This window comes from Aethina tumida, chromosome 7, assembly GCF_024364675.1.
Source record: "Aethina tumida isolate Nest 87 chromosome 7, icAetTumi1.1, whole genome shotgun sequence".
Taxonomy (NCBI): Eukaryota; Metazoa; Arthropoda; class Insecta; order Coleoptera; family Nitidulidae; genus Aethina; species Aethina tumida.
Genome location: NC_065441.1, coordinates 1877596 through 1901897, shown reverse-complemented (window position 1 = coordinate 1901897; position 24302 = coordinate 1877596). Strand labels below are relative to the sequence as shown.

General features: G+C 35.0%; 9 protein-coding genes across 13 annotated transcripts; 4 read left to right on the top strand and 5 right to left on the bottom strand.

The window, feature by feature from the left end:
* The first annotated feature begins 434 nt into the window (after window positions 1-434).
* On the top strand, window positions 435-3016 carry LOC109601057 (palmitoyltransferase ZDHHC3-A). 5 transcript variants are annotated; one of them, XM_049969607.1, is made up of 7 exons: window positions 435-729; window positions 783-1102; window positions 1158-1254; window positions 1331-1357; window positions 1488-1517; window positions 1654-1942; window positions 2550-3016. In XM_049969607.1, the coding sequence occupies exons 1-6, from the start codon at window positions 617-619 to the stop codon at window positions 1913-1915; spliced, it is 849 nt and encodes a 282-aa protein (XP_049825564.1). In that variant the 5' UTR covers window positions 435-616; the 3' UTR covers window positions 1916-1942; window positions 2550-3016. The 5 variants fall into 5 exon arrangements, with proteins under 5 accessions (XP_049825564.1, XP_049825563.1, XP_049825566.1 ...); XM_049969606.1 differs by having other exon boundaries at window positions 437-729; window positions 1654-3016; XM_049969609.1 differs by lacking the exon at window positions 1488-1517 and having other exon boundaries at window positions 440-729; window positions 1654-3016.
* On the bottom strand, window positions 2950-6881 carry LOC109601085 (transportin-3). The gene is made up of 8 exons (XM_020017303.2): window positions 5418-6881; window positions 4966-5124; window positions 4578-4909; window positions 4322-4522; window positions 3893-4268; window positions 3543-3837; window positions 3337-3488; window positions 2950-3283 (listed from the first exon to the last, which is right to left on the bottom strand). Exons 1-8 carry the CDS (start codon window positions 6644-6646, stop codon window positions 3223-3225), a joined length of 2805 nt encoding a protein of 934 aa, XP_019872862.2. The 5' UTR covers window positions 6647-6881; the 3' UTR covers window positions 2950-3222.
* A 691-nt stretch (window positions 6882-7572) lies between these two features.
* LOC109601064 (WASH complex subunit 3) lies at window positions 7573-8767 on the top strand. Its single transcript, XM_020017269.2, has 4 exons — window positions 7573-7841; window positions 7907-8071; window positions 8237-8508; window positions 8589-8767. Exons 1-4 carry the CDS (start codon window positions 7788-7790, stop codon window positions 8659-8661), a joined length of 564 nt encoding a protein of 187 aa, XP_019872828.1. The 5' UTR covers window positions 7573-7787; the 3' UTR covers window positions 8662-8767.
* Window positions 8768-8995: 228 nt separating this feature from the next.
* Window positions 8996-9766, bottom strand: LOC109601082 (60S ribosomal protein L44). Its single transcript, XM_020017300.2, has 3 exons — window positions 9654-9766; window positions 9239-9412; window positions 8996-9177 (listed from the first exon to the last, which is right to left on the bottom strand). Exons 1-3 carry the CDS (start codon window positions 9654-9656, stop codon window positions 9040-9042), a joined length of 315 nt encoding a protein of 104 aa, XP_019872859.1. The 5' UTR covers window positions 9657-9766; the 3' UTR covers window positions 8996-9039.
* Window positions 9767-11948: 2182 nt separating this feature from the next.
* LOC109605427 (uncharacterized) lies at window positions 11949-16109 on the top strand. The gene is made up of 3 exons (XM_020021998.2): window positions 11949-12119; window positions 12848-13004; window positions 14796-16109. The coding sequence occupies exons 1-3, from the start codon at window positions 12024-12026 to the stop codon at window positions 14855-14857; spliced, it is 315 nt and encodes a 104-aa protein (XP_019877557.1). The 5' UTR covers window positions 11949-12023; the 3' UTR covers window positions 14858-16109.
* Window positions 16110-16364: 255 nt separating this feature from the next.
* Window positions 16365-18119, bottom strand: LOC126266184 (uncharacterized). The gene is made up of 3 exons (XM_049969517.1): window positions 18011-18119; window positions 17683-17959; window positions 16365-17625 (listed from the first exon to the last, which is right to left on the bottom strand). The coding sequence occupies exons 2-3, from the start codon at window positions 17945-17947 to the stop codon at window positions 16418-16420; spliced, it is 1473 nt and encodes a 490-aa protein (XP_049825474.1). The 5' UTR covers window positions 17948-17959; window positions 18011-18119; the 3' UTR covers window positions 16365-16417.
* A 368-nt stretch (window positions 18120-18487) lies between these two features.
* On the bottom strand, window positions 18488-20839 carry LOC109601046 (uncharacterized). Its single transcript, XM_049969778.1, has 7 exons — window positions 20743-20839; window positions 20517-20685; window positions 20429-20466; window positions 20293-20372; window positions 20115-20219; window positions 19937-20059; window positions 18488-19886 (listed from the first exon to the last, which is right to left on the bottom strand). Exons 1-7 carry the CDS (start codon window positions 20796-20798, stop codon window positions 18730-18732), a joined length of 1728 nt encoding a protein of 575 aa, XP_049825735.1. The 5' UTR covers window positions 20799-20839; the 3' UTR covers window positions 18488-18729.
* Window positions 20840-21347: 508 nt separating this feature from the next.
* Window positions 21348-22077, top strand: LOC109601061 (peptidyl-prolyl cis-trans isomerase-like 3). Its single transcript, XM_020017268.2, has 2 exons — window positions 21348-21718; window positions 21768-22077. The coding sequence occupies exons 1-2, from the start codon at window positions 21427-21429 to the stop codon at window positions 21959-21961; spliced, it is 486 nt and encodes a 161-aa protein (XP_019872827.1). The 5' UTR covers window positions 21348-21426; the 3' UTR covers window positions 21962-22077.
* Window positions 22078-22234: 157 nt separating this feature from the next.
* On the bottom strand, window positions 22235-24185 carry LOC126266163 (uncharacterized). The gene is made up of 3 exons (XM_049969359.1): window positions 24089-24185; window positions 23118-23162; window positions 22235-23064 (listed from the first exon to the last, which is right to left on the bottom strand). The coding sequence occupies exons 2-3, from the start codon at window positions 23128-23130 to the stop codon at window positions 22544-22546; spliced, it is 534 nt and encodes a 177-aa protein (XP_049825316.1). The 5' UTR covers window positions 23131-23162; window positions 24089-24185; the 3' UTR covers window positions 22235-22543.
* Window positions 24186-24302: the final 117 nt, after the last annotated feature.

Here is a 24302-nt window from a genome sequence, read left to right as displayed (position 1 = left end):
TATATATACAATATACAATAATACAATTATATGTTAAGACAAAAATAAAAATTACTATAGTCTCAACCAATTTTATTAAATATAAAAGTACAAAAACAAATTTTTTATAGTACATTTAACCACACACAAAAGTGTATATACCAAATTTCATAAAAAATATGTATATATTCATAATTCTGTAGAAAAGCTGAAAATCAATAAATTGTTCAAAATAGTACAACTTAATTTATTTTTCAACCATTTTAGGGGGTGCCGATCTGCTATAAAAAATTTACTAAGATTTGATTTTTGGCCAAATAACGTAACTTTTTATCTATAAGTACATATTTTCATGCTTCACAATTAAAAAAAGAATTCAAAATGGATGAAAAATACAAATTTTGGGGGTGTCCCGTTTTCAAATAGGTCACACTGTATGTTACTGATTGATACCATTTCATGTAGCTTGGGTTGCATAAATTGTCCATACAAAGCATTTGAACTACAATGGGCAATATCAATGAGTAGATACAAACCACTATAACTTTGTTTGACGTTTATAATCTTATGTCAAACACTTGTAAATAAATATGATAATATACGAATAATCGCATAAACGAAACAATTTAGACCTAAGATGTTCATCAGGGATCCATGCGGCATTGTGTGCATCCTTGTCACGTATGCCGCGGTCTTCTACGCGGATTACGTGGTGGTGAAATGGATCGTGTTTCAGACCATGATCGAAAGGTAATAAATACCTTGAAAACCCCCAAAGCAATCAACTAATGATAAATTTGTAGTCTTTGGGGAGCCTTTAATGTCGTTATGTTCAACACGGTGATATTCCTGTTGACGATGTCGCACCTGAAGGCGGTGGTAACTGATCCTGGTACCGTACCCCTCGACAACACCGACCAGGAAAAGGACCATTTGCACGCCGACTTCTCCGGTTGCGATTGGACGATGTGCACGCGCTGCGACACCTACAGACCCCCCAGGGCACACCACTGCAGGATATGTCAGAGGTGCATCAAAAGAATGGATCACCATTGTCCATGGATCAACAATTGTGTTGGGGAGAGAAATCAAAAGTATTTTATACAGTTTTTAATTTATGTTGGTATGATGACTTTATTGACACATTTGGATAATTTTACTAATAACGGACCTTTCAGGAATTTTGTCTGCCTATGCCATTGTTTTAGTGGTGGTTTCCTGGTTGACTGAATGTAAAGATTGTCAACAAAATATACCTTTAAAGCAGGCCAGAATGTAAGTATTAATTTTATCATTAAGCAATTTTAGTAGTAAATAATTAACACAGTAGATAAATGCTTTTAAATTGCAGGGATAATTTTATATTTATGAGAAAAAGGTAAATGTGTTTGCTAATTTTATTTTGCTTGAAGCTAAATATGGTGGCGTTTTTTTGTTTTGTTGGAAAAGGGTTGTTTTTCTATTAAAGAACCGGTTCTTTGTTCTAAAATTCATATTATTTATTTCAGAGAATATAATGATGAAATTTCTATGAGAAGGTAAATAGAGTACTAAACGTTTATGTAACAGTCACTAATAAAAACATCATAACAGTCCTTTAATAACAATGCTAAAGACAGGAAGATATTAAACAGAACAAAAACGACTAAATAAATATACAAAATAATTTTTCAGCATGCATTGTGTAATTTTGCTTCTGGAAAGTGCGCTCTTCGGCATGTTCGTGTCTGCGATCCTCGTGGACCAAATCCAGGCGATATTGTCGGACGAAACGGCGGTAGAACAGGTGCAGCATCAGGGCCCGTTCCGACCACACAAAGAGAAAATGGCACTTTTGGCCGAAGTATGTGGACGTCAGCATCCGTTTCTATGGCTGTTGCCATGTTCTGGGGTTCCCAGGAAACACGAGTATCCGGATGTGGATCACGTGGTCTGAGCCCATTTGGTTTTAGATTGATTGATTGTAAGTTTTTTTATTTGTTGTGGATTTTTAAATTCGTAGGTTTTAGTGGATGAACACTATTTATTGTACTTTTGTACACAACTTTCATTATATTTTCTCATTTCTGTATATTCTCGTTTTACATATTTTAAGATTTGATATTAGATGATTTGGGTCTCAGTTGATTTTAGATATTTTTATATAGACAGATATTAAGAACCATAAATTAATTATTAAATAATTAATTTAATAGTTTCTATTAGTCGCAAATAATTTTAAAACAATTTTTTTATGTATTTATATAGTCCATTATATTAATAATGGAGATTTAAATTAAATATTTGTCCACTAAAACTACGAAATAATCACCATATAATAATTTATTCCCATTTTTATCATAAGAACAGATTAAACTTGTTGTTTCCAAGAAGATATTATCATATTTCACGTTTCAACCAGTGTTTTATCAAATAATTCTCCTAAAACTGTATATAATTATTATGTAATAACAAAGATTAAGTATATACTTATATATTTAACCTTTGGTAAAATATGAATATCATTGTTAAGTGCCACTCCTATTTATGTAATATTTATTATTGTAACAGATTCCTATTATTTATTTTAGAAGGTTTATCCCTTAATTTTGCAAAAGTTCATCAGCTTCCAGAATAATAAAAACAAACAGAAACCATTGAGTACAAGACTGTGGATCTTAATACTTACTGTTCAATTTTACACTTGGCAAAATCTATAAAACAAAATTTTACACATATCAAAAATTGAAATAGTGTGTTTTAGAATATTCTTATTTAATTAAGTTATATTTTAAATTCGTCGTGGACAAGGATTGGAGACGTTGTAACAATTTATCGCGAAATAAACAAAAATAAGTCTGTGATTAGTTATATAATGACCAAAAAACTTTATTCGGTTCTTATTTTTGTCCACATTTATTTAGTTATTTAACTTCCTGTTTACATTTAGGTGCAATAATTTTGTTTTGGGTATTCAACACTAGTCGTCTATAGATTTTTATTGTATATATTTTTTATTTAAGTCATCTTTTATATAAATAAATTTATTACTTTACAACTTCCATACTTTTATTTCTTACAGAAACGTCCGCGTATCTAAATAAATTTTATTAATTCTAACAATTACAATATGAATTAAATCTGTTAAAAATGGTGTCGATAAAATTAAATACGTTGTCGCATATTTAACAAAGTCGGAAATAATATAAAACCTATATTACACACATTAATTTACAACTTCTTTGAAGAGTATATAATCTCCAATCAACGATACAGACGTGTCAAATCCTTTAAAGCGTGCGTTATGGACTTGGAAGTGTCCGATCTGAAAGCAAAACGTTTTACTCATGTACACAGACATTGTGCCATATAAATAACCTTATGATTGAAGAGTGGATATCCTTAATTTGTTGAGGAGTCGCCGTCACAATACCGTTGCTTTGAACCGGCAACGATTCCAAAGCTACAGCCAACCATTTCCCACCCTGTTCCCTGTTTACGTCAAGAAGCTGCAGCAGCACATCAGCCACCTAAAACCGTAATAAATGAGTGAATGTTATGAGAGTTTCGCATTTAATTCCTACCTCGCTCAACATGTAACTATGCAAGTAGAAAACGCATGAATGCAATAGAGTGGTGACCAAATTCTGACCGTACTCGTCCAGAATCCTGACCACGAGCATTTTCCGCCTCTCGAAGTCGGGCTGCCGCTTGTCGGTTTGCGCCTGATTGAGCAGATCGTAGAAGAACTTCATCACCGACATGTTCGCCTCCTTGTGATCCAAACTGGAGGCGAGCAAGGCGCACTGCAGTATGTGCACTAGAGCGGCGCACTGAAGGAACGCCAGAGGTGCCCTCTGCAAAAACCGGGCACACAGCCTAAAACATAATTTAAAACTTATTTGTTTCTACTTATTTTTTATTGGGGTAGTACCTGAAGAAGTCATCAACAGTGTCAGGGTGGTTCCTCAGGCCGTTTTCCTGCTGCAAAACGGCGAAGGTGGGCTCGATGAAAGCCTGCAACATGTCCAGCAGTCCCTTGACGCAATGTGGGTCGGTCGCATACTCATCTACGAGGATGCTGCCGACGTACAGGAAGCACGAGTGCAGGTGACGGGCGTAGACAATCACCATTTGGCCTACCAGACCGTCCAGGATGTCGCGTAACTGTTGGCTGCAGCAGCGCAACATGAAACGTAAAGCACGACAGCAACGTTCCATCGTGCGCACGTCCGATTCGTACTTGTCAATGGAGCGGGACAGTACCGGCCATATTTCTAGCACCACCTTCTTGCATGGATGTTCCACACCTGCAACAATAACTCTGTAAATTGTGTCCTAGAAAAGGTGAAAATGATATCACCTTCAACATGTTTGTAGTTGACGTTTCGGAGTACTGAACTGAGTCGGTCCAACCATAGAGTAGGGTCGGTTTTGGTGCCTTTCACAGGGACGACGTCCCCTTCGATTAACTGACAGAGCGGGTTCAGTTGCATGAAACACAACTCGCGCAGTGCGGTCGTCAATTCCTGAGGGTTCATGCAACCGATTATCGACGCCACACCTACACAAAACAATATTGTTAAATTTGTTAAATTTATTCCTTTGTCCTACAGTACCTTTTAAAAGCCCGATGACTGCATTGTTGGTGATCGCAAACGTGTCTACCTGATGCAACAGTTGCAACATTATGGGCACATGCCGGGGCATGTGTTCATTACAGGTGGCGCATATATTTTGCAATGCAATGGCGGCCGCCGCCCCCACGCCCTGTTGCGGTAAACAACAGACGAGGAAGTTCAATATGGGATCGAGGAATGCCTCGTGTTTCTCGATCCATTCGCACAGCTCTCCCAACAGTAAGACGCTCGTGTATTTGACGGCCGTGTGTGTGCCCTCGGGTAGGCCAAGAATGGCCTCCACCACCTTCGGCACCACCTCGTTTTCGGTACTAAAAATAAACGACTATATTATTTGTTCATTTGGTGGTATATTTAATGTGCTTACGGAACGATGTTTTTCGCCACAGCTTGCATGATAAATAAACTTGCCTCGCTGGAGTCCCAAGTCACACCAGGTGCTTGCAAATTTAAGAACATTTGTCTGAAGCAATTGCTTGATCCTACTATGAAAACTACATCTTTTATCAGATCAGACACTTTTGACCTAAAAAATTAACATTTAAAAATACTCTCAACTTAAACTATTCTATAATTACTAAAAGTTGTTTCCATACTCTTCAATTGAACAAATATATAATAATCTAATTAGAACATGCTGTACTAAATTGTATTAAAGATGTATTTAATATGAATTTTTTAGTTAAATATTTTTATACTGCACAAATAAAGCAACAACATTTTATTGTAAAACAACTTGACTGTGACAGAAATTTATTTACATCATTTATTTGTCCAACTTGTGAGAATCAATCCAATCTTCTACTTGTTAATAGTTACCGGAAATCTTTAAAATCGTCCCCATCCTCCAAAAGACCTTCATGATCTGTCTCCATTTGACAATGCCTGCACAAGGCAGTAATAAGTCGCTCAACGTATGGCCTGAACAGTTCAGTCATCTCCTTGTTGTTCTTTTGGTACAGATCCTCACTCAGCACATACCACAGATTAAAAGTAATTTCAGCCACTTCATAATCATGGTGACCAACACAAATCAGCACCAAATTGATGACTTTGATAGCATAATGTTGGGAGTTGGCATTGCTTCCATTTATAATCTGACACAAAAAGGATTCAGCAAGTTCTGTGAATATTCTGCAATAGTTCATTGATTTTTCTTCATCTTCATTGGCAACTGACATATGATAAGCCACTTCCAAATTGATAACATTATTAAACAGATAGGTTTCCAGGACTTGTTCATTGTTGTTGTCCTCCAAGCATTTTAGTAGCATGCAGATACAATCAGTTGAGGCATTGTGCAATGAACTAACCACAGGTGGCTTTTCACTTTCTGGTTTATAAGTCAGAATACTGAATGCCAAATTAATAACAACATTGTCAGTCAAATCTGACAGCTCCAATGCACCAACAGACACCCAAGAAGTGAAGCAGCGCAATATTTTAACAGTTATGGCAATGTTCTCCTCTTTGGTGTGGCTGTAATTGTCTACACAGTGTTTTAAGAACTCCAAAATGGTACTGGCGCATGATTTGAAATCGTTGAGCACGTCAATACGTCTGTTCTCACCCAAACGCACTGACCTGCTCTCCAGCTCTTCCGGCAACACAGTCAATATCTCCAGCAGGGGCCAAATGTTGCTACTACTAAACTTACTAATCAGATCCAAGGAAGCTTGCGGCCACGCAGGCATTTGTAACGCCAAATCGGCCAACGCAACGCACAGCTGCGTAACTATAACGGTGTTGGTCTGCTGATTGATCTGGCTGATGTGTTCGAGCAGTGAATCCCTGAGGGATGTGTGAGCGGATTGGGGCAACTCGTGGAACGACTGCTGGATTTTGGTGCGCATTGTCTGGGCCGCGAAATAGCACGACTCGAGGTCGCGTTTGTGGTGCAGCAGCTCGTCGGCCACGGTCCACGCATGTACGGATTTCTGCAGGTCCCCCAGCCATTGTGAGGCTCGCTCTTTCTCCTGCGGGTTCGGACTGTTGTAGAGGGACGTGACCGCCAAAAATACCACGTCGATGGTCGGCTTTTGATCCATTGCGGATTTCGTTCACTCAATCACAACCATTAATTGTATTTCACATAACATAACATTGTTTGTGATTTTGTAAATTGTACAACCTCAAAATCGACACGGTTTGTCCATCATGTTGGCGACATTGGGGCAGGATAGTAAACACAATATCTGGAAGGTTATTAATCGATTATAAATTAATATAACTGCTAATGGGTCAGTAGACTATTGCAAGGCTCTTCAACACTTCGTCAATTCATTGTTTCATATATTATTTTATGTGACGAGTTAGTTGCATTGGTGGTTGTATATTCAATGTTGGCATTGTTGCCATCTGTATTCATTATTTTTGTAAAGAGTATTTGTACATCTAAAATAATGTAGAATTTTTAATGTAGTAATTATAATAATATAATAATATTAATGTTTATAAAATTGTAAATTAAAAAACAATAAAAATAATTAATTTTAATAGAAATTTTGAATGTAAATATAGTCAATTTTACCCCAAAAAATGTTTGTTAACATAAAATTGGCAACGTTGTATTCAAAATAATCATCATATATATATCAAATGATTAAAAATTATTCTGAATAAACTCAAAAATTGTCTTTTCTTTATGTGATGGAATCATAATGATACATAGCTTTAGATTTGCCGAATTTTCGGACTAACGACATCACGATATTCCTGGTACGTTTCTGTTAAACATTAGAAAGACCTAATATATGAAAAGGACGAACAGCAAATCAAATAATATGTATATGTTGTATCAAATTATTTCCATATTATACTAGTTATAAAAAACATAATTTTGATGAAAATAACAAAAATCAATTTTTTAGATGGAATCTTTTAAATAAAAAAACTAATTCTGCACCTAGTTAACACATTTCAATTTTATAGATTTTTGTAAATATCTGCCATGCTTCCAAACGTACTATAGAAAGATATTCCAAAATACCATACAAACAAATTGTATTTCCCTCTTCTAATTAAATACCATGAGTAATTGGAATAACGTCGCTGTAGTTGACTACAATGGCCGTGTGGCGGAGCCATCGGTGCACCTACTGTGAATTTGGCAAATGTACCATAAAAACAACAAAATAAAAACAATTTAATAAACAAAGAAGTCTAATTTTCAATGATCCAAGTTCGGCCATGCAAGTGGACGATTTACTGCTCTCGATCGACCCGAATGTCGACTACACGAAGGTAAGTTCGAGTCCCTCCCGAAAATCGAAAATGACGAAAAACCAACACGAATGTTTTCACAACAGATTCAACCGGTACAACAAAAAAATACTGTTTCGTTTGTAAATCAGTTCACAATGCGGACCGTTCAGTTTTTGAATCGGTTCGCGCAGACTTGTGAATCCAGGTTCATGGATTTCGAATACAAGCTCCAAAAGGTGGAAGCTTCGCTTTTAATTCTCGAATCTCAGGTAGGTATTTTATTAATTTGTTTATTTATAAATGTGACTATGTGCCGTGCTAATTATTTATCTTTTTTGAAGAGGTAAGAAAGCTTAATTTTGTACATGTCAAAATCAGCTGATTTTGAAATACCAAAACAGCTGATCTTTTCAATAAATAACATAAAATTATAGTTGTCATCAATATCAGGACTAGAAAATGAATCTAAAATACAAAAAGATGATCCAGTGTTGAAGCAGTTGCCTGAATTAGAACCCGAGGAAAAACAAGATAACCAACAAGGTATATTGGAGGAAGTAAAAACTGAAATTGTTCAAGTTGATGGAATTAAAGCTTGTGAAGACCCAAGATACAAGAAGTTTTTTAAGATGGTACAATTTGGTGTGCCAGAACCAGCTGTTAAATTGAAAATGAAAAATGAAGGGATTGATCCTAGTATATTGGAGTGAGTATTTAAAAAAAATAATTTTAAATCCTAATATCTATAATTTTGTTTGAACATTTTATATTTTGTATTATTTTTAGTAAACCCAATGATGTGATACCAGGAGTGCCTGAACCTGAAAATTGTGCTGAATCTGATGATAGTTCAGATTAATATTTTTGTATTATACAACAAATTATTAAATATTTAAGTAAGTTTAGATATTGGATGCTTTAAGACTGTATTATTGTAAAACAGAAATAAACAAGTTTAAAGTAAACTGGATAATCTCATTTAGTTAATAAATGTGAAAAAATGTAACTTAGTTTATTGTTGTAAGAGTGAATGTTGCTTCAATTACATTCTTTGGGTCACAAAATGAAAAATTTTCATTTAAATTTAAAGCAGGGCTCTGCTGTAAGTTTACATAAACGTTTAAATTTATGTTCTTACATTAAGTTATTCAATAATTGTTGCCTTAACAGTAAATAAAAGTGAAATACTGTCACATTTTTTTATAAACTTTATTAACTTATCACAACGTCAAATAACCTAGAACTGAATCATTTGACCCTTGCGTTTCTTGTCACCACCAAGTTCGAAGTGCTTGCACCTTTTCAATGGGATCTGCTTCCTGTACTTGCAGTCTGAGCATTCCATTCTCAATACGATTTTCTTGGTAGTTTTCGCCTAAAAACACGTGTCAATTTATACACAAATGAGTTGACGAGGTAAGTATGTAAATCCGTACCTTTTTACGCAAGATGGGCTTGGATTGACCACCGAAACCCTGTTGTTTTCTGTCGTAACGTCTTCTACCTTGCGAAGCTTGACGTTCCTTGGATTTTTTGTATTGGGTCACTTTGTGTGGCTTGTGCACTTTGCACTTCTTGCAGAAGGTGCGACGGATTTTTGGTACGTTCACCTAAAATAATCCCGAAATTAGTATCCGTCGTTTCTGGTTGGAAACATTTTTGGGGGTTGATTTTTGACATTATTGACATCGACATAACCTCAAACACTTTCACCAATTAATTTTCGCGAAAAATACGTGTACAAACACGAACCAAATCGAAGCGTTTTGTTATTAAAGTATGCATAAGACAAAAATAAACCACCAAAAACGCCGATGATTGAAGATTTTAACGTAAACGTAAAACACACACCATTTTGCTCGTTCACTGCGACCGAAAGAACAAACGAAAAGACAGGACGGAAGTCGCCGATTGGGCGCGAAGTTTAAAAACGATTGGCGCATGTCCGATGACGATCGCACAGTGATTTTATTTTTAAAATGTTTGCGTGAAGATTTTCGGGAAATCCAAAATGGATGGTTTTTATACCCTTGAATTGACCTTTTTAGGTTCTTTTCTGGTGCTTTCCAGAACAGAAAAAATTATGATGTCAGAATGCGCAAATTAAATAAGAGACAAGAAAGTCATAAACGAGGGTATTGTAATTAATTTTATTGTATGTTTCAGATTAATAAAACATAAAATCTCATTAATTCACCTAAATGCGTTCTTTTTATATTCCCGTATTGATTTTTGTTGTTATTAATGGAAACTGATGAAATATGCATAGATATGAAAAACCCACGCTTTACTATATTAATTATAAGGAAGACGGACATATTTTCTTATTAATGAACGGCCATTAATGGTCTATTTGTACAAAAACAAGTGATTAAAACTGTGCATTGCAATATGGCGGTTAGAAAAGCGTTTGTTAACCATAGGAAAGTTCATGACGCTTTAAATTCAATCTTGTGCTTAACAGAACCGTACTCGGAATATTGAAAAGTGCATTAATTCATTAGAATTTTACAGATTTTTTATTTCTTACCTAAAACATCAGTATTTATGTTTTGCCACTTTTTAATAATAAATGTTTAAATGTGTGATAATTAATGAATATTAAAATAAATCTGTATTTGTATTTTATCGACAATTCATAGATAAATAAGTGACGAAAAATTTATTTTTTCATCCTTACCTTACGTTGCTGACACAGTTTATTTTTTTAATGTTGTAGGTTTTATTCATATTTTTTTAATGTGTATAAACAATTCGTTCCAATCAAAGTATAAATAGCATTTTAATTATTAATAGGGGGCAATATTAATGAGATTATTCCCAATACATCAACAATATAATCTAGATCAAATAAATTAATTATGCACCGTTAGAATCCGTCCCTGAATAAACGAGGGTGCACGGAACCCCAAAACAAACCGTCCATCGGTAAATTTCCCAAATGAACCCACCGAAACCCAAAAATCCCGCCATAAAAATCCCATTTTATACGGGGTGAGACGATCGTGGGGAAAATCGATACGGAGACGCGGAATCCGAAACGACGCCGACACACTTTCCAATCGATAAACAATAATGGGCGGCAAAACGGAATTCGATTCTCCTGGTTCAACGTTAGTTGTTTGGGATGTACAATAATTACAATGCCCGATTGTTGGCGTAAAACGGGAGGAAAGGGTTGGGAACTGCTAAGATGTTTGGTTTTAATTAGTTACAACATGGCGGATTTTAATGGCTGTTTGTTAAGGGGAATGATGCACTTTTTATCAAATAAAACGCGTGAATATATGCGTGAACTGAAAGTTTATACCAACCCTCGTATAACTCTATTGGTTTTAACGTTTATCATCGCTTGTAAACGTACTTGATAATAAAATCTTACTTGTATGTTTGTCAAGAAATTCTTCTTGATTCTTAATTAATTATATATAACATTCATCTGTAAAATTTATGAAATTCAATAAAACTACACAAAAGACACATATTTTTATTACATAATAAAATTATAATTAATAAATATTAATAGACCACCTCAGTACAACGATATAGGTTGTTAAATGCATTAATAACTTGAAGCCATTGGATGGTGATATATTAGTTTTTAAGTCGGTAAAACTCTAGAAAAAGTTATTTTTTATTCTAGATAGTCCTGGATTTATTATCTGCAAAACAAAAATGCGATACGGGATAAATAAATAAGAAAAACAGTAAATGATGGTATTGCCCTTGAGTATGTCGACCGGATTCATTCACCTCGTACAATATTAGATAAATAATTACAAAATCTGTACAACTAGAATAAATTCGTGATAAGAAACCGGTGCAGCGCGAACGCATTTGAAAGGCACCCCCTGGCGGAGGCATTGCTGTACCGTGCGATTTTAATCTCGGGACCAAAAGCGAAAATCGGAAATCGACTCTCGAAACCCTCATTTTGAAAATTTACCGAATTTTTTGTGGCAAACTTAGAACCGATTTTTTACAACCGGTTATGGCAAAATTAAAGTGTTGCGTTGTCGAAATGTCCTAAATATTGTTTTGATATAAACTCGTTTCGCAAATAGATGCCGGTGACTCGGGTCGGATCGTGAGCGTTCGGTTTACGCGCGGCCATCTTAGTTTTTGAACAAAGCTTGCGAAGAGCCGGTCAGTAGTGTGTCGAACGTCCGTCGCATCAACTTCGCCAACTAGGATTAATCCCGGGCCAAAATATAAACAAAAATGAGTTCCAAGGAGAATAACGAAGTTGCCGTCGAAAAATTAGACAACGACAAAAGTGAAAAGTGCGAACTGAAAGGCACGAAACGAGCGGCGGAGGTAAGTTCCTGTTTTTCACTCTCCTATTTTTAATTTTTCCGCGGATCGGTTTTTTTGACGTCGTGCCAGTACGCGCGGTTTTCCACCGCCCCCGTCGGACGAGCCCGCGTCGCCTCCATCAACCCCCTCGGGCGTGGGTACGTGTTTCCTTCGACGCCGGTTCTTTCTGGTTTTCCGCACCGACGCTTCGGCTTGTTGCCATGTGAATTGCCGCCGTGCCGCCGCCAAATCGTCCCCGATGCCGCGGCAAACGCCGCATTTGTTTATGTACGCGTGTGTGCGTTGGACGGATGGGGTTTTTTTGGTGCGTGAGGCGGGCACATGTCGCGCGTTTCGGCACGGCGTAAACACCGCCATCCCGCCATATTTACGCGCCGACCCCGCACGGAGGCCAGCATAACGCGCTCGTTTCCAAAATGGCGGGATCGATAGCGATTTGGCGGCGTCACCCCGACACGAGGCCACCGCAATCGTCGTTGTTAATTGTTAATTCGCTCTTTCGACTGTTGTCATCGACGTTACGGTCGTCGTCGTCGTTGTTTGTTACGCGATCCGTTGGGTAAATAAGACGCGTGGAACGGTATAACGTGGTAACGATTTCCGTGCCATGTTTGTTTCTTCGGCCATCTTGGCATTTTCCCCCCCGGTCTTTTTCTGACTAGCGAGTCAGGTGCGTGCATAATGCAATCGATCGCATCGATTTTGAACGATGTTTTGTTGCGTCGCAGGAGAAAACCGACGAGCCGAAGAAGGCGAGGAAAGAGGAGAATGGCGCCAACTCGGACGGTGAGGAGCTAGAAGAGGAGGAGGAAGAAGGTGTCGAAGAGGAGGACACCGGTGAAGACGAGATCCCCGAAGGTGACGAGGATGAGATCGAAGGAGAAGGTAAGATTCGATTTTTTTTTTAAATGCTTCTGGTGTTGTAGTCTCGGCGTCATTGTTTGATGTAGATAAGGCGTCCAATAGTCGCGTGGCGTTTGAATTGCCGCCTTTAATCGTTACCTTCCATTGGCGCTGTCGTTTTTTGACGATACTTGTTTTGCCTGTGAACTTGGCACTCTTAAGTTTTCAGTCAAATTTTTTCACCATTTGTAGTTGTGTGGTTTTTGTTTATAATAAACGATGTTTTTGTTTTTTAGACATCATCTTAAGTTATTTTTTTAAAGTAATATTTAAAATTTATTTATTTTCTCAAAAGAATTTTTAACTGAATTCAATTTATTAGTATACAATTTTAAAATTATATATTTGACGTACATATAATTCGTAAATTTATTATTAATCGTCTGTGGTTTTCATAAATTGATTATTTTTCGTTGTTGTATAAAAACAGTAACATAAACAAAATTTATTTATATATTTCAGAAATTTCTAGAAATTATCAGATGGATTTTAAATCGGTTGTAGTTGGCAAAAAGTTGGTTTCCCTTACTATAATACACACGGATATTATTAAATTTTAAAATAATAATTTTTGTTTGTTAGGTTTTAGAAACTAGTTTTATCTTGTTTTTAGTTGGCAAATAAAAATACGAATAAATTAATTCATCATATAAAATATTAAATTAATGAATTGTAAAGCAATTTATATACTTCCGTAAAGTTTGTATTTTTGTCAAACTTATATTGAAAATCTAACTACACCACTGGATGAGGTTTAATTATGAAAAAAATAAAAATTGAATATTCTTATGAATTACTTTCTTAATCAAGTAGTCTGTTCAACAAATAATCAAAACTGGCACAATTTATCGTATTTTTCAAGAATATTGGAATGTTATTATATTAATACTATATTTAAAAGTATTAGTATAAGTTTAGTAATTAGTTATAGTATTAATACCATAAATGTTCCAATATTCTTGAAAAAATAGAATAATTTATATTATTTTTTTGTAGTTTATTTTAATTAAAAAAATACTCTGAAATAAGTATATTATCAAATTTCACAAAAATTATGTATATTATAGTTTTATGGAAAAGTTAAAAATCATATTCTTTTTATGATTTTGTGTTTTAATCGTCTAGTCTCTTGAATAAACAATCAAAAATAGCACAAAATATCATATTGGAATATTATAAATTCTATACTTAACAGTATTAGTATAAGTATAGTATAGTTGGTATAGTATTGATACCATAAATATTCCAATATTCTTGAAAATTAAGTTAATTTGTGCTATTTTTACAGTTTATTCAACAAACTACTCCAAAAAAAAAAACAAATTCATAAAAAATATACGTATTCTAAATTCTGTGGAAAAATTAATAATCATATTCTTTTTATGAATTTCTTTACTCAAGCAGTCTGTCAAATAAACTAACAAAAATCGCACAAAATATCTTATTTTTTTAGAATATTGGAATATTTATTTACTTTTTCTATTACAGTATAGAAATAATATAGTATTCTAATATTAAAAAATAAGATAATTCGTGCTATTTTTGATTGTCTATTTGACAAGCTCTACATCGTTAAAATTCCACAGAATTTTAGTATATACTTTTTGTATAGTTATATTTACTGTAAACAATTTGCTAGTATGAATTGCTCTGCCTGTTTTGGTTTTGGGTCAAAAATCGTGCCACTTTGCCCATAAGTACATACTTTCATGCATTTGAAAAAAAAGTTTATTTTTGAACAACCGCATTAAATTGTTTGATTTCCGTTTTTAGAAGACGACGAGGACGAAGAGGGTGGCGAAGACGTCGCAGAAGAGGAGGAATACGATGCATAATAGAGTGAATTCCGTCAAACAACAATCAAGTGAACATTATTATACGTGACGGACAATTAGTAGTGCAAAATCCCAAGCTACTTCGTGGCCCCCCCCCACCCCTCGAACCAAAAAACGCCAAAACCAAATAAAATTAAAATAATATCCCACGCAAAAGCCAATCCAAACTTCAGAGAACTTCAGTGCGCAGGAACGGTCGTCGTGTGAATGGAAACGTCTCAATATATGGAGCAGCAGCGGCAGCGGAAAGGTCTTCCCCCATCTGCGTCGACGGAACTGGAGGATATTTCCGCCCTTCGAGCTCCCCACCCCACAAATGCCACTAATTAACTTGTGATTTTCCTCTGCATTGAAAACTGTTCAGTGCCGTTATTTGTAACGTAATTGTTATGCCGCGGTACCTGAATCAATCTTTAACTTATTCTTCGTATTCCCCTTCAATTTTTGTATAAAAAATAAACAATGTCCAATTATTTGTGTAAAAATAGGTATAAAATTTTTTAGTTTAAGTTGATCAATCAGCAGCGTTTTTCATTTTCCATTAATTGTAAAAAAGGTTTTTGACAAAAATAAAATAGTACCCGAAATCTGGTCGGCACACCGGCCACTACATTTTAAAAAAATGGTTGCTATCGTTATTGTATAACGGTCATGCCAAAGGTAAACAACAGAAGGGCAATAAAAATGTTAACATGTAGGCTAAAGGTAGATCTTAGCTCTAAACTGTTTTTTAGAACCGTGTGTTGTATGTATGTATGATATCTATTTTTTATTTTAATTTTTTTAAAATGAAGAAGAACGCGACACGTCAGCCCCCGTTGTGTTGGTGCTAGTTACGCTCTTTTTTTTAAGCAACATTCATTTTCACTGCCAAATGTACGAATCGTAAATCATTTGTACACCTCCATAATGTTATTTCTCCGGCATTATAATGAATTTTTCGCACGATACAACCCAGAGATGTGGAAATGATTTTGGACTGCTTCATTTGGTGCAAATTTTCATTCCAACAATTTACCTAGAATTTTTTTGTTTTTGTGACAGAACGAGTGGAACGTCGGTTTCGTTCGTGCCGATATATTTTTACAGAGAACGATTGAGATATACACATTTTTATTACGTCTTACTTAAAAGTGAAAACAAACCATGATCTTAATAGGAAAATTAATTTGTATAATTAATTAACAAAACCGTGCTGTATGAAATTTTTTGAGTGGAGATAAACAATGGATACAATTGTTTCTTAAAAATGGTTTTTTGTTTTATTTATTCGCCTTTTTATTTTTGTAAATATATATTTCTGAGTCAAATACAGAGTTTTGAGAGTTTTACGTTTTACTCAATGTTCCACCTCGACACAACTGAGGTTTTTTAATTGGTAAGTTTTTAGTTGGAAACTGGTAAGTGATAACACACAACTAAGTTTGATGAGTATTCTTTTTGTCTACTCAGATTGTTATCAAAAGGATTATATTCTAATTATTTGTATTCAAATAATTAAAAACTATTGAATAACTTAAGGTTTTATTTTTTTAATTGAACAATTTTTAAATAATATAATTATAAATCATTAAAATTAGTAATCAAAGCCTTAGAACTTTGAAACTGTTCTAAATTTGTAAGAACAGTCTTGTAATTTTCGCATCTTCTGGATTCGTTAACAAGAGAAGCGAATCGGAAGTGTGCGTTCTTAACTTTAACAGTGTCGTTGTATTCGTGAACGATCTGATTGATTTTCACAAGCCCGGCATCGTTTTTAAGCTGTTCAAAATAATTTTGTAACTGAACGCTCCATTTGTTCGTGCGCAAATCCTCCAACACAATTTGAAACAATTCCATCGATTTGGTCAGTGGCAAACTTTCATCTTTCAATTTTTGAATGGTGTTAGGAATGTTTCCACAGTAAGATTTGACCAGAGCCAGACGGTATCTGATGTTCTTATTCCTCCATATGTTTTTGATCCGTCGGAAGTTCGGTACTTGAGCTCGATACGTCCGGATTGTATATTCCAAAGCTTGGTAGTTGTTGAAGTAAAACTCTACGTTTTCGATCCACGTGCTGGGTTTGTTGGGGTCGAAATGCGGTGGGTTGGGGACGTCCGGGAATTGCTTGCGCACGAACGATTGATATTCGCTCTTCCACAGGCGGCCGGTTTCGAAAATCAACTGAAGAAGGTCGTCGTATTCGTCCAGGACGCATTCGCATATCGTGTGCAGGGTTTGCACCAGACACCTGGTGTGGATGAGGTTCGGACGGTCGCGGGCAAGGAGTTCACCGGCTTCGTGCACCCGGCAGCTTCCGGACGTCACAAGTAAGGACACCTCTTGCGCTTGGACCAAAGTTAAGGACTTTTTTACGAATCGAAATATGTCTTTTGCATCGCCGGCTTCTTTCAACCCCAAAAAGTACCGTTTCGTAGGCTTGTCCGGATACAAATTGCCAATTACGACGCAGATGTTTTCGTTCAAATCGTCCACGCCAACCCAGAGGTGGCACTTGTTCAGGTTACTTCTGATTTCGCGTATGGCATTTTCGGTGAATCCCCTCAAATAGTCGTGTCGCATTTCTGGTTCGTTGGACACGTTTATCTTGCAGTAGTTCTGGAGGAAGTGTTTGAAAGAGGGGTGATCCAATTTTTCCAAAGGCACGTTGGCTGACAGGAAGGTTTCGTAAAGGGCGATTAAAATAGACGGATTTATGTTTTGGTTGCACGCTATCAACTGTTGTGGAATCAACGTCTCTAAATCAACATCTTCGATTGATTCCTCTAGAAGCACATTAACAGAATAAAATAAACCCAGAAACTGATAAACCGGAAACTTACCGTTGTATTCGACTATTTCTGGTTCATCTGTGTAATTCAGTTCGGATTTTATTTCAATTACATCAGGATCATACAACTGTATGTCGTCCTTAACATCAATATCATTCAAATTGTCGTATTCGATTTTTATGTCGTCTTGATATATTTCCGAATTAAATTCAATTGATAATTCGTCATTTGAAACTATCGGTTTATTGTTAAAATCATCTATACTTTCAATTAGATTTTTTATAGCATACGTTACTGTGAGCACATTAATTTTCATTTTCGTATATGTCTATAAATGTATATTTTAATATGTGCTAATTAATTAATATAAGTTACTTACATTTTAATTCATGTTGATATAAACGTAAAAATTAAATTGAACGCGTTTTTATTTACACTTCTAATGTTTGCAGTACAAAACAAGACTGTAGATGATATAAAAATAATACATAAATATATATAAAAAGTAATTTTTTGTTAAGATAAAAAATGTTTCGTTGGGCGACGTTGCAAAAATTAAAAAATTAAATGTACAGTGTTTAAAATTTTATTTCTGTTAAATATTTTTGCAAAATAAAAAGCCAATCTAAAATATTGAGAAAATTATAAATTTAAAATCAAGGAAATCACAGAAATGACAAAGGTTTCAATATTTTAAAGAATATTTTAATATTTTTAACAGTTATAAAATACTAATTAACCACAATTCAAATTCACGTTTTGAATACAATTTTTATTATCAATCCCTTAAATTTACTTTATACCCCTAAATTGTAAAACTTAAAGATAATTTAAAAATTAAAACAAGATGGCCAACTATCATAAAAAGGCACACCTGTAATTAAATATAATAAATATTTTGAAACTATTTAAATCATAAGAAATAAAATCAGATATATTCTGCTATAATTCTAAATATTTCTAGGGTAAAAATATTGCTTATAAAAACCACTTTTTCTTGAACCTTTTAAAGCTTAAATACAATTATAAAAGATTTTTATGGAATAACGTATTTGAATTCAATAAATCTAAATTACAATCTAAATAAATTAATTGAATTTAACTACAATTTGAAACCCATAACTCACAGTTCGTATGTACCCCCCTCATGCTCCCCAAGCTGGAAATAGCAACGGGAGCATACTTAAACACAGCCATGTTCGATTCAGTCGTGTTATCCAACTCCATCGCAATTTTTCGCAAGACAGTGAAATATTCATCATCCTTGACGCTTTTCAGATGACGTTGAAGATCATCACTCCAACTGAACATACTTAGAGTCTCCAGTGCTGTCTCAAATTGCACAATCGCATTTTGAAAGCCAATTTTCCTATTCTCCAACATATTTACAGTCACTGGAATGACTTTAGTGTACGTTTTGAACGTTTCTAGCCTTAATTTTAAGTTATCATCTCCCCAAATTTTTTTAACCCTTGCCACGTTCGGAACGGTTGTTTCGAAGCTTTGGACTAACTGTTTTGTGACATCGAAATGATCACAATAAAAGCAAGCTGCGGATATCCAGCTGCTCAGTTTTGAGCCGAGAGACTGAGGAGGCTTATACATTCGACCTTTGGCGTGTTTGTTGAGTAAGCGGGGTGTATGCAAGACAACATCCATCACATCCTCAAACTCATCCAAGACGCATTCTGCAATCGTCTCCAACACATGAACGAAACACTTAACATGTCTAACTTTATACTCCTTCGACATCTGAGCACCAATACCAATGATCTCATCCGAAGTGTCGGTAATCACCATCATGAGATTTTTGCTCACGTAGTCCTCAATTCCTGCATTTTTAATCCCTTGTTTTATTATCTCCTGAATCGAAATTTCTTGTATTTCTTTGGACAACAACAGGTGACTCTGGCTTGGCATGGCACTGTTTAACGTGCCAACTGTGACGTTCAAGAACCTCTTCTGGCCCCTGTACGTTTGGTTCAGCCCCAGCCACAACGACCGTCTCTCGTTGGTCAAGAAGGACCTCAAGCGTATGAGACAGGCCTGCCGCATGCTCATAATCCGATCGCGACGTCTCGACGGTTCCCACTCTATGGTCCGATTACAGAAGGTCGTTATGAACTTTTTGAACATGGGATGGTCCAGCTTTTCGATTGATATATCGGTGGAGAAGCACATTTCGTAGAGGGCGAAAAAAAAGTGGTCTTCTACGTTCGGTTTAGAGGGTGCCAACAGAATTGAATTCTGAGGAGCTACGGTTAACATATTAACAATAATTTATAATAAAATAAACTTAACTTACGTTTAAACACGACTGGCATGATGCAATTTTCTGCTTCGGCTATTGAAAGTTTATTTTGTATGATTGTTCTTTTAGTAACGTTTGATGCCCGTTTTACTTTTTTAACTTTTGACCGACCCTCCACTGTAAAGATGTTATTTACTGATAAAAATTAAATTGTGACTTTAATAAAACAAACCAATTCTGAAACGTGGTTTTAGGACTGTTGGAAGTTTATTGGCATCCGGGGATTCATTTTGATAGTCCGTCGCGCTGGTAGTTTCACAATTTGCGTTTAAGGAATCTGAAATTATAACGTTTTTAACAGAACAAATAAAAATATTCCTGCATATTGATATTTATTTGTATATATTTACCTGTATTGTAGTTTTGAACAGTGTTTCCAATTGAAGTAGTCCGCGGATCCACCGCATCAGATGTATTTATTACAGGAATCCTTAACATAAAAATGTTTGCACATTTTATCTATTATATATTATTCACCATAATTACCTTCTGATTATATTTTGTCTGGAGTTTTTATTACATAACTGAAATTCCATTTTAAATATATCATATTGATTGAAATCAACCAACTTACACTTGGGTCTTTTTTGATGGTTGGAATGGCATCCGGTTGAAGTAAATTATCAACGAAACATTCGGGAGCAAAATGGTAAGAGCAAAGGCCCGATGAACACATTAACGAAGATTCATTTTGCCCTAAAAAGTTTAACCAGGCTTGCCGTTGTTCAACGTTCTTAGGGAACCTAGGCAAATAATTTGTGATTTGTTGCAATCAAGGGTCGTATCAGTAATAGGTTTACATATGAAAGGAAAGATTGCTGGTCTTTGTGCATCCACAGGATAAACATCTGACCATGTTTAACTTTACACACAAACTCGATGATACTCAACAACAGAATAAATAGAAATTTGAAGCTTAATTTCCGACTTCATCAACAATCAACGCCTTGACAACGAAATTTAAATAAGTTTAAGGCACACTTAATTTTGTCCACTTATTTTCACTAAAATTATTTATTCGTAATTTTTAAATTTTCCTTTAAATAATTAACATCTATGTTTTAAAAACATAATTATAACTTTATGGAAGTGGTAATAAAAATATTTGAAAAAAATTAATAATGCATATGGTTTTAGAATTGAGTAATTTTTTTTGATGGATTTCAAAAAATGTGTAGCGGCGAATCATTTAAATTTATAAACTGTATAAACTTGGTAAACAAAAATTCCCCAGTTTTATTATAAAAAGCTGATTTACTCAAATTTCTTATTTAATATTCATGTAAATTATTGTTTCTTATTATCCAAATTAAATCTCAGTCTAAATTTAATAGCAAAATACATCAGCAAAAATAAATTACCATTAAAATAAAATTTCAAGTATCGATTGGCAACACTGCAAGCCCAAATTTATCCTTAACCAAACAATTCAAGTTCTTAACCTAAACCGCTATAATTTTGTAAACAAACTCCTAAAACCAACAATGTCTGTAACATTGCACACGGACTTGGGAAACATAAAAATCGAACTGTTCTGTGAGTACTGCCCCAAAACTTGCGATAACTTCTTAGCGTTGTGCGCCAGTGACTATTACAACGGGAGTCTGTTCCACCGGAACATTAAAGGTTTTATAGTGCAAACTGGTGATCCTACGGGCACGGGAAAAGGTGGCCACTCGATTTGGGGTAAGAAGTTCGACGACGAGTTCAAAGAGCAGCTCAAACACAACGCAAGGGGGACTGTATCAATGGCCAACAATGGTCCCAACACAAACGGTAAGTTTATTTAAAATTTTGTCTATTTTTATAACAAAATGTGTTTTAGGAAGCCAGTTTTTCATAAGTTACGCTGCGCAACCCCAGTTAGATTTGAAGTACACACTGTTTGGGAAAGTTATTGATGGATTGGATACTTTGGATGAATTAGAAAAACTGCCTGTTAATTCAAAGAATTATAAACCTCTAAACGATACAAGAATTAATAGTATTACTATCCATGCTAATCCATTAGCTGGTTAAAAACTTATTTAACCATTACTAATATTATTAAGTCAATTATTAATGTATTTTTGTATATATTTTTATAGATCGATTATGTGAAACCATATAATATAACAATAAATAAATAAATAATTTTTATAACAAAATTGCTTTTTTATTTTATATCAGGTTGAGGAAAAATAAATCTTATTGTAAACAAGATTTTATATGTATGCACCATTTATTCTATAATTTGTTGCCATTTTAAAGGTAATTGAATTATGGGGCAGTAAATTTCAAATAAAAAACGCATTAAAACATATTGCTTTTATTATAAATTCGTATCATACAATATAATTTTATATAAAGTCTCATTTTATATAAAATTTATTTATGTATATGTATAAAACTTTGTACACACACTTGTCAATAAAATGTATTTGAGACATGCAATCACAGGAGATAAACACAACAAATGGTCCGGTCCACTCAACACACTGTGTTGAACACAGTGTTCATCTGAAAATCTTATCAGTTGGCGTTTGTGTCGCGGCGGTCAGGTCCAAGCTTGGCCTAAACCCACATTAGAAACGTTCCCACTTTGTCACCAATCACCTCTGTTCACTGCTTGAAGAACATATCATCGGCGCGACTGTTCACCAAGTTCGTAAGGCTATCAGTGGTCACGTCCGGCACGATGTCCGACAACGACAGATTATTCAGGTCCGGTATGTTGGCCATGTTGGCCATGTTCAGGTCGACCGAGTTAATCGTCTGATTGTCCATGTTGAAAATGGTCTGGTTATCGGGCTGGGCGCCCTCCCATTGTCCAAACTGCCCGCCGGCGGGCGACAACTCGTACTGCAATTGCCTGGGAGTCTCAAACTGTGTGGGCGAGGCGGTCGAGAAGGCGGGATTCACCACGTTCATCTGGAACATTTGGTTCTGCATCAGGGGCGAGCGGGTGGGTCCGCGGCTCGTCGAAGGACCCGTCTCCCAGTTCGACTCAGGCGTTAGCTGGGGGTTGTAGTATACCTCGGGCGAGTTTGGGTACATGGTGTCCGGCGAAGGTGTCGGGCTGGGATCGTGTATGATGTTGTAGCCCTGGGGCGACAGGTTTGGGTACATCGGCGACGTTGAATCTAAAATAACATTGTTCTTAAATGGAATCAATTGGAATGTTTGCTTAACTTACCTCTAGGTTCCATCTTGATGTTGCCTTGAGGGATGTTCAGGAAATCTAAAAATAAACGGAACACTCAATAATACTACAATTGAACATTTAATGTTTAAAATATTTAACTGAACATTCCTAATCAAATTAAAAATAATAAACATGCTGTTAATATAAAAAGCAACAGAGGCCAAAAGAAAAACTCAACATATTTCTTGTGCCCAAACAATGTAAAAATGATGTAGTTAGTAAAAATATAACAATAAAAACTAACAAAACATTTCATGCAGAAAACCAAACAAAACACACAAGGAAAAACGTCTTACCTGCAAATTTATGAATAACTTTTTTTATGTGTATCAAATTACAAATTTTGCAGATAAAACATTTTTCATTTAAAAACCAGAACGGTACCTTCGAATTTAATTTTTCCCAGGATTGTTTTCTGCACAAAATTGAAACGCTTGTTTCGTTAAAAAATCAGTATATTTCTCAAATTGTTTTTATAAAAGCTACAAATATAAATAAAGCTTGAAAAACCTAACAACTACAAAGTTGGTTAACTTTCCTATTATCTGTAAAACACTCTATAAACATTTATATCCCAACAACCGACTTAATTTAATTAAGTATATAACTTGTTAATTTTCTCTATGTGTTTTATAACAGAATAAACTCTAAAAATGATTTGACTAGAAGAAAAAAGTACGGCTAACAATTCAATTACACAACCTTATCAAGTACAAAAGTGACGATATAAATTAATCAACAATCTCAACAAACAAAAATTAAAACAATACATTTGTATAATATATGTATATATAAAAACGTGGTTATATAATAATAATAATAGTAAATCACCCTGTAAATGAATGAATGAATGATACAATGAACAAAAACCGTCTCACTTGAAGTTTACGTAAGCCATGTGCAGTAAGAAAGTGAGACGATTTTTAACCACCACCAGCCCTGTAAATGTACAAATAACTTACTGGGATTATTAAATTTTAATTCGGTAACATCCTTGTCATCTAGGGCTCTCTTCCGTTTCGACTTATTGGCTAGAAACAACGTTCAATTAAATACTCTCCAACTTACTCAACGACATAAATTAATGTGGCAAAAATTATAAAAATGGAAAAGTCCTCCAATTTAAATTAATTAAATAAAACAATCAGAAATGATTATGGAGTTTTCGTGACAACA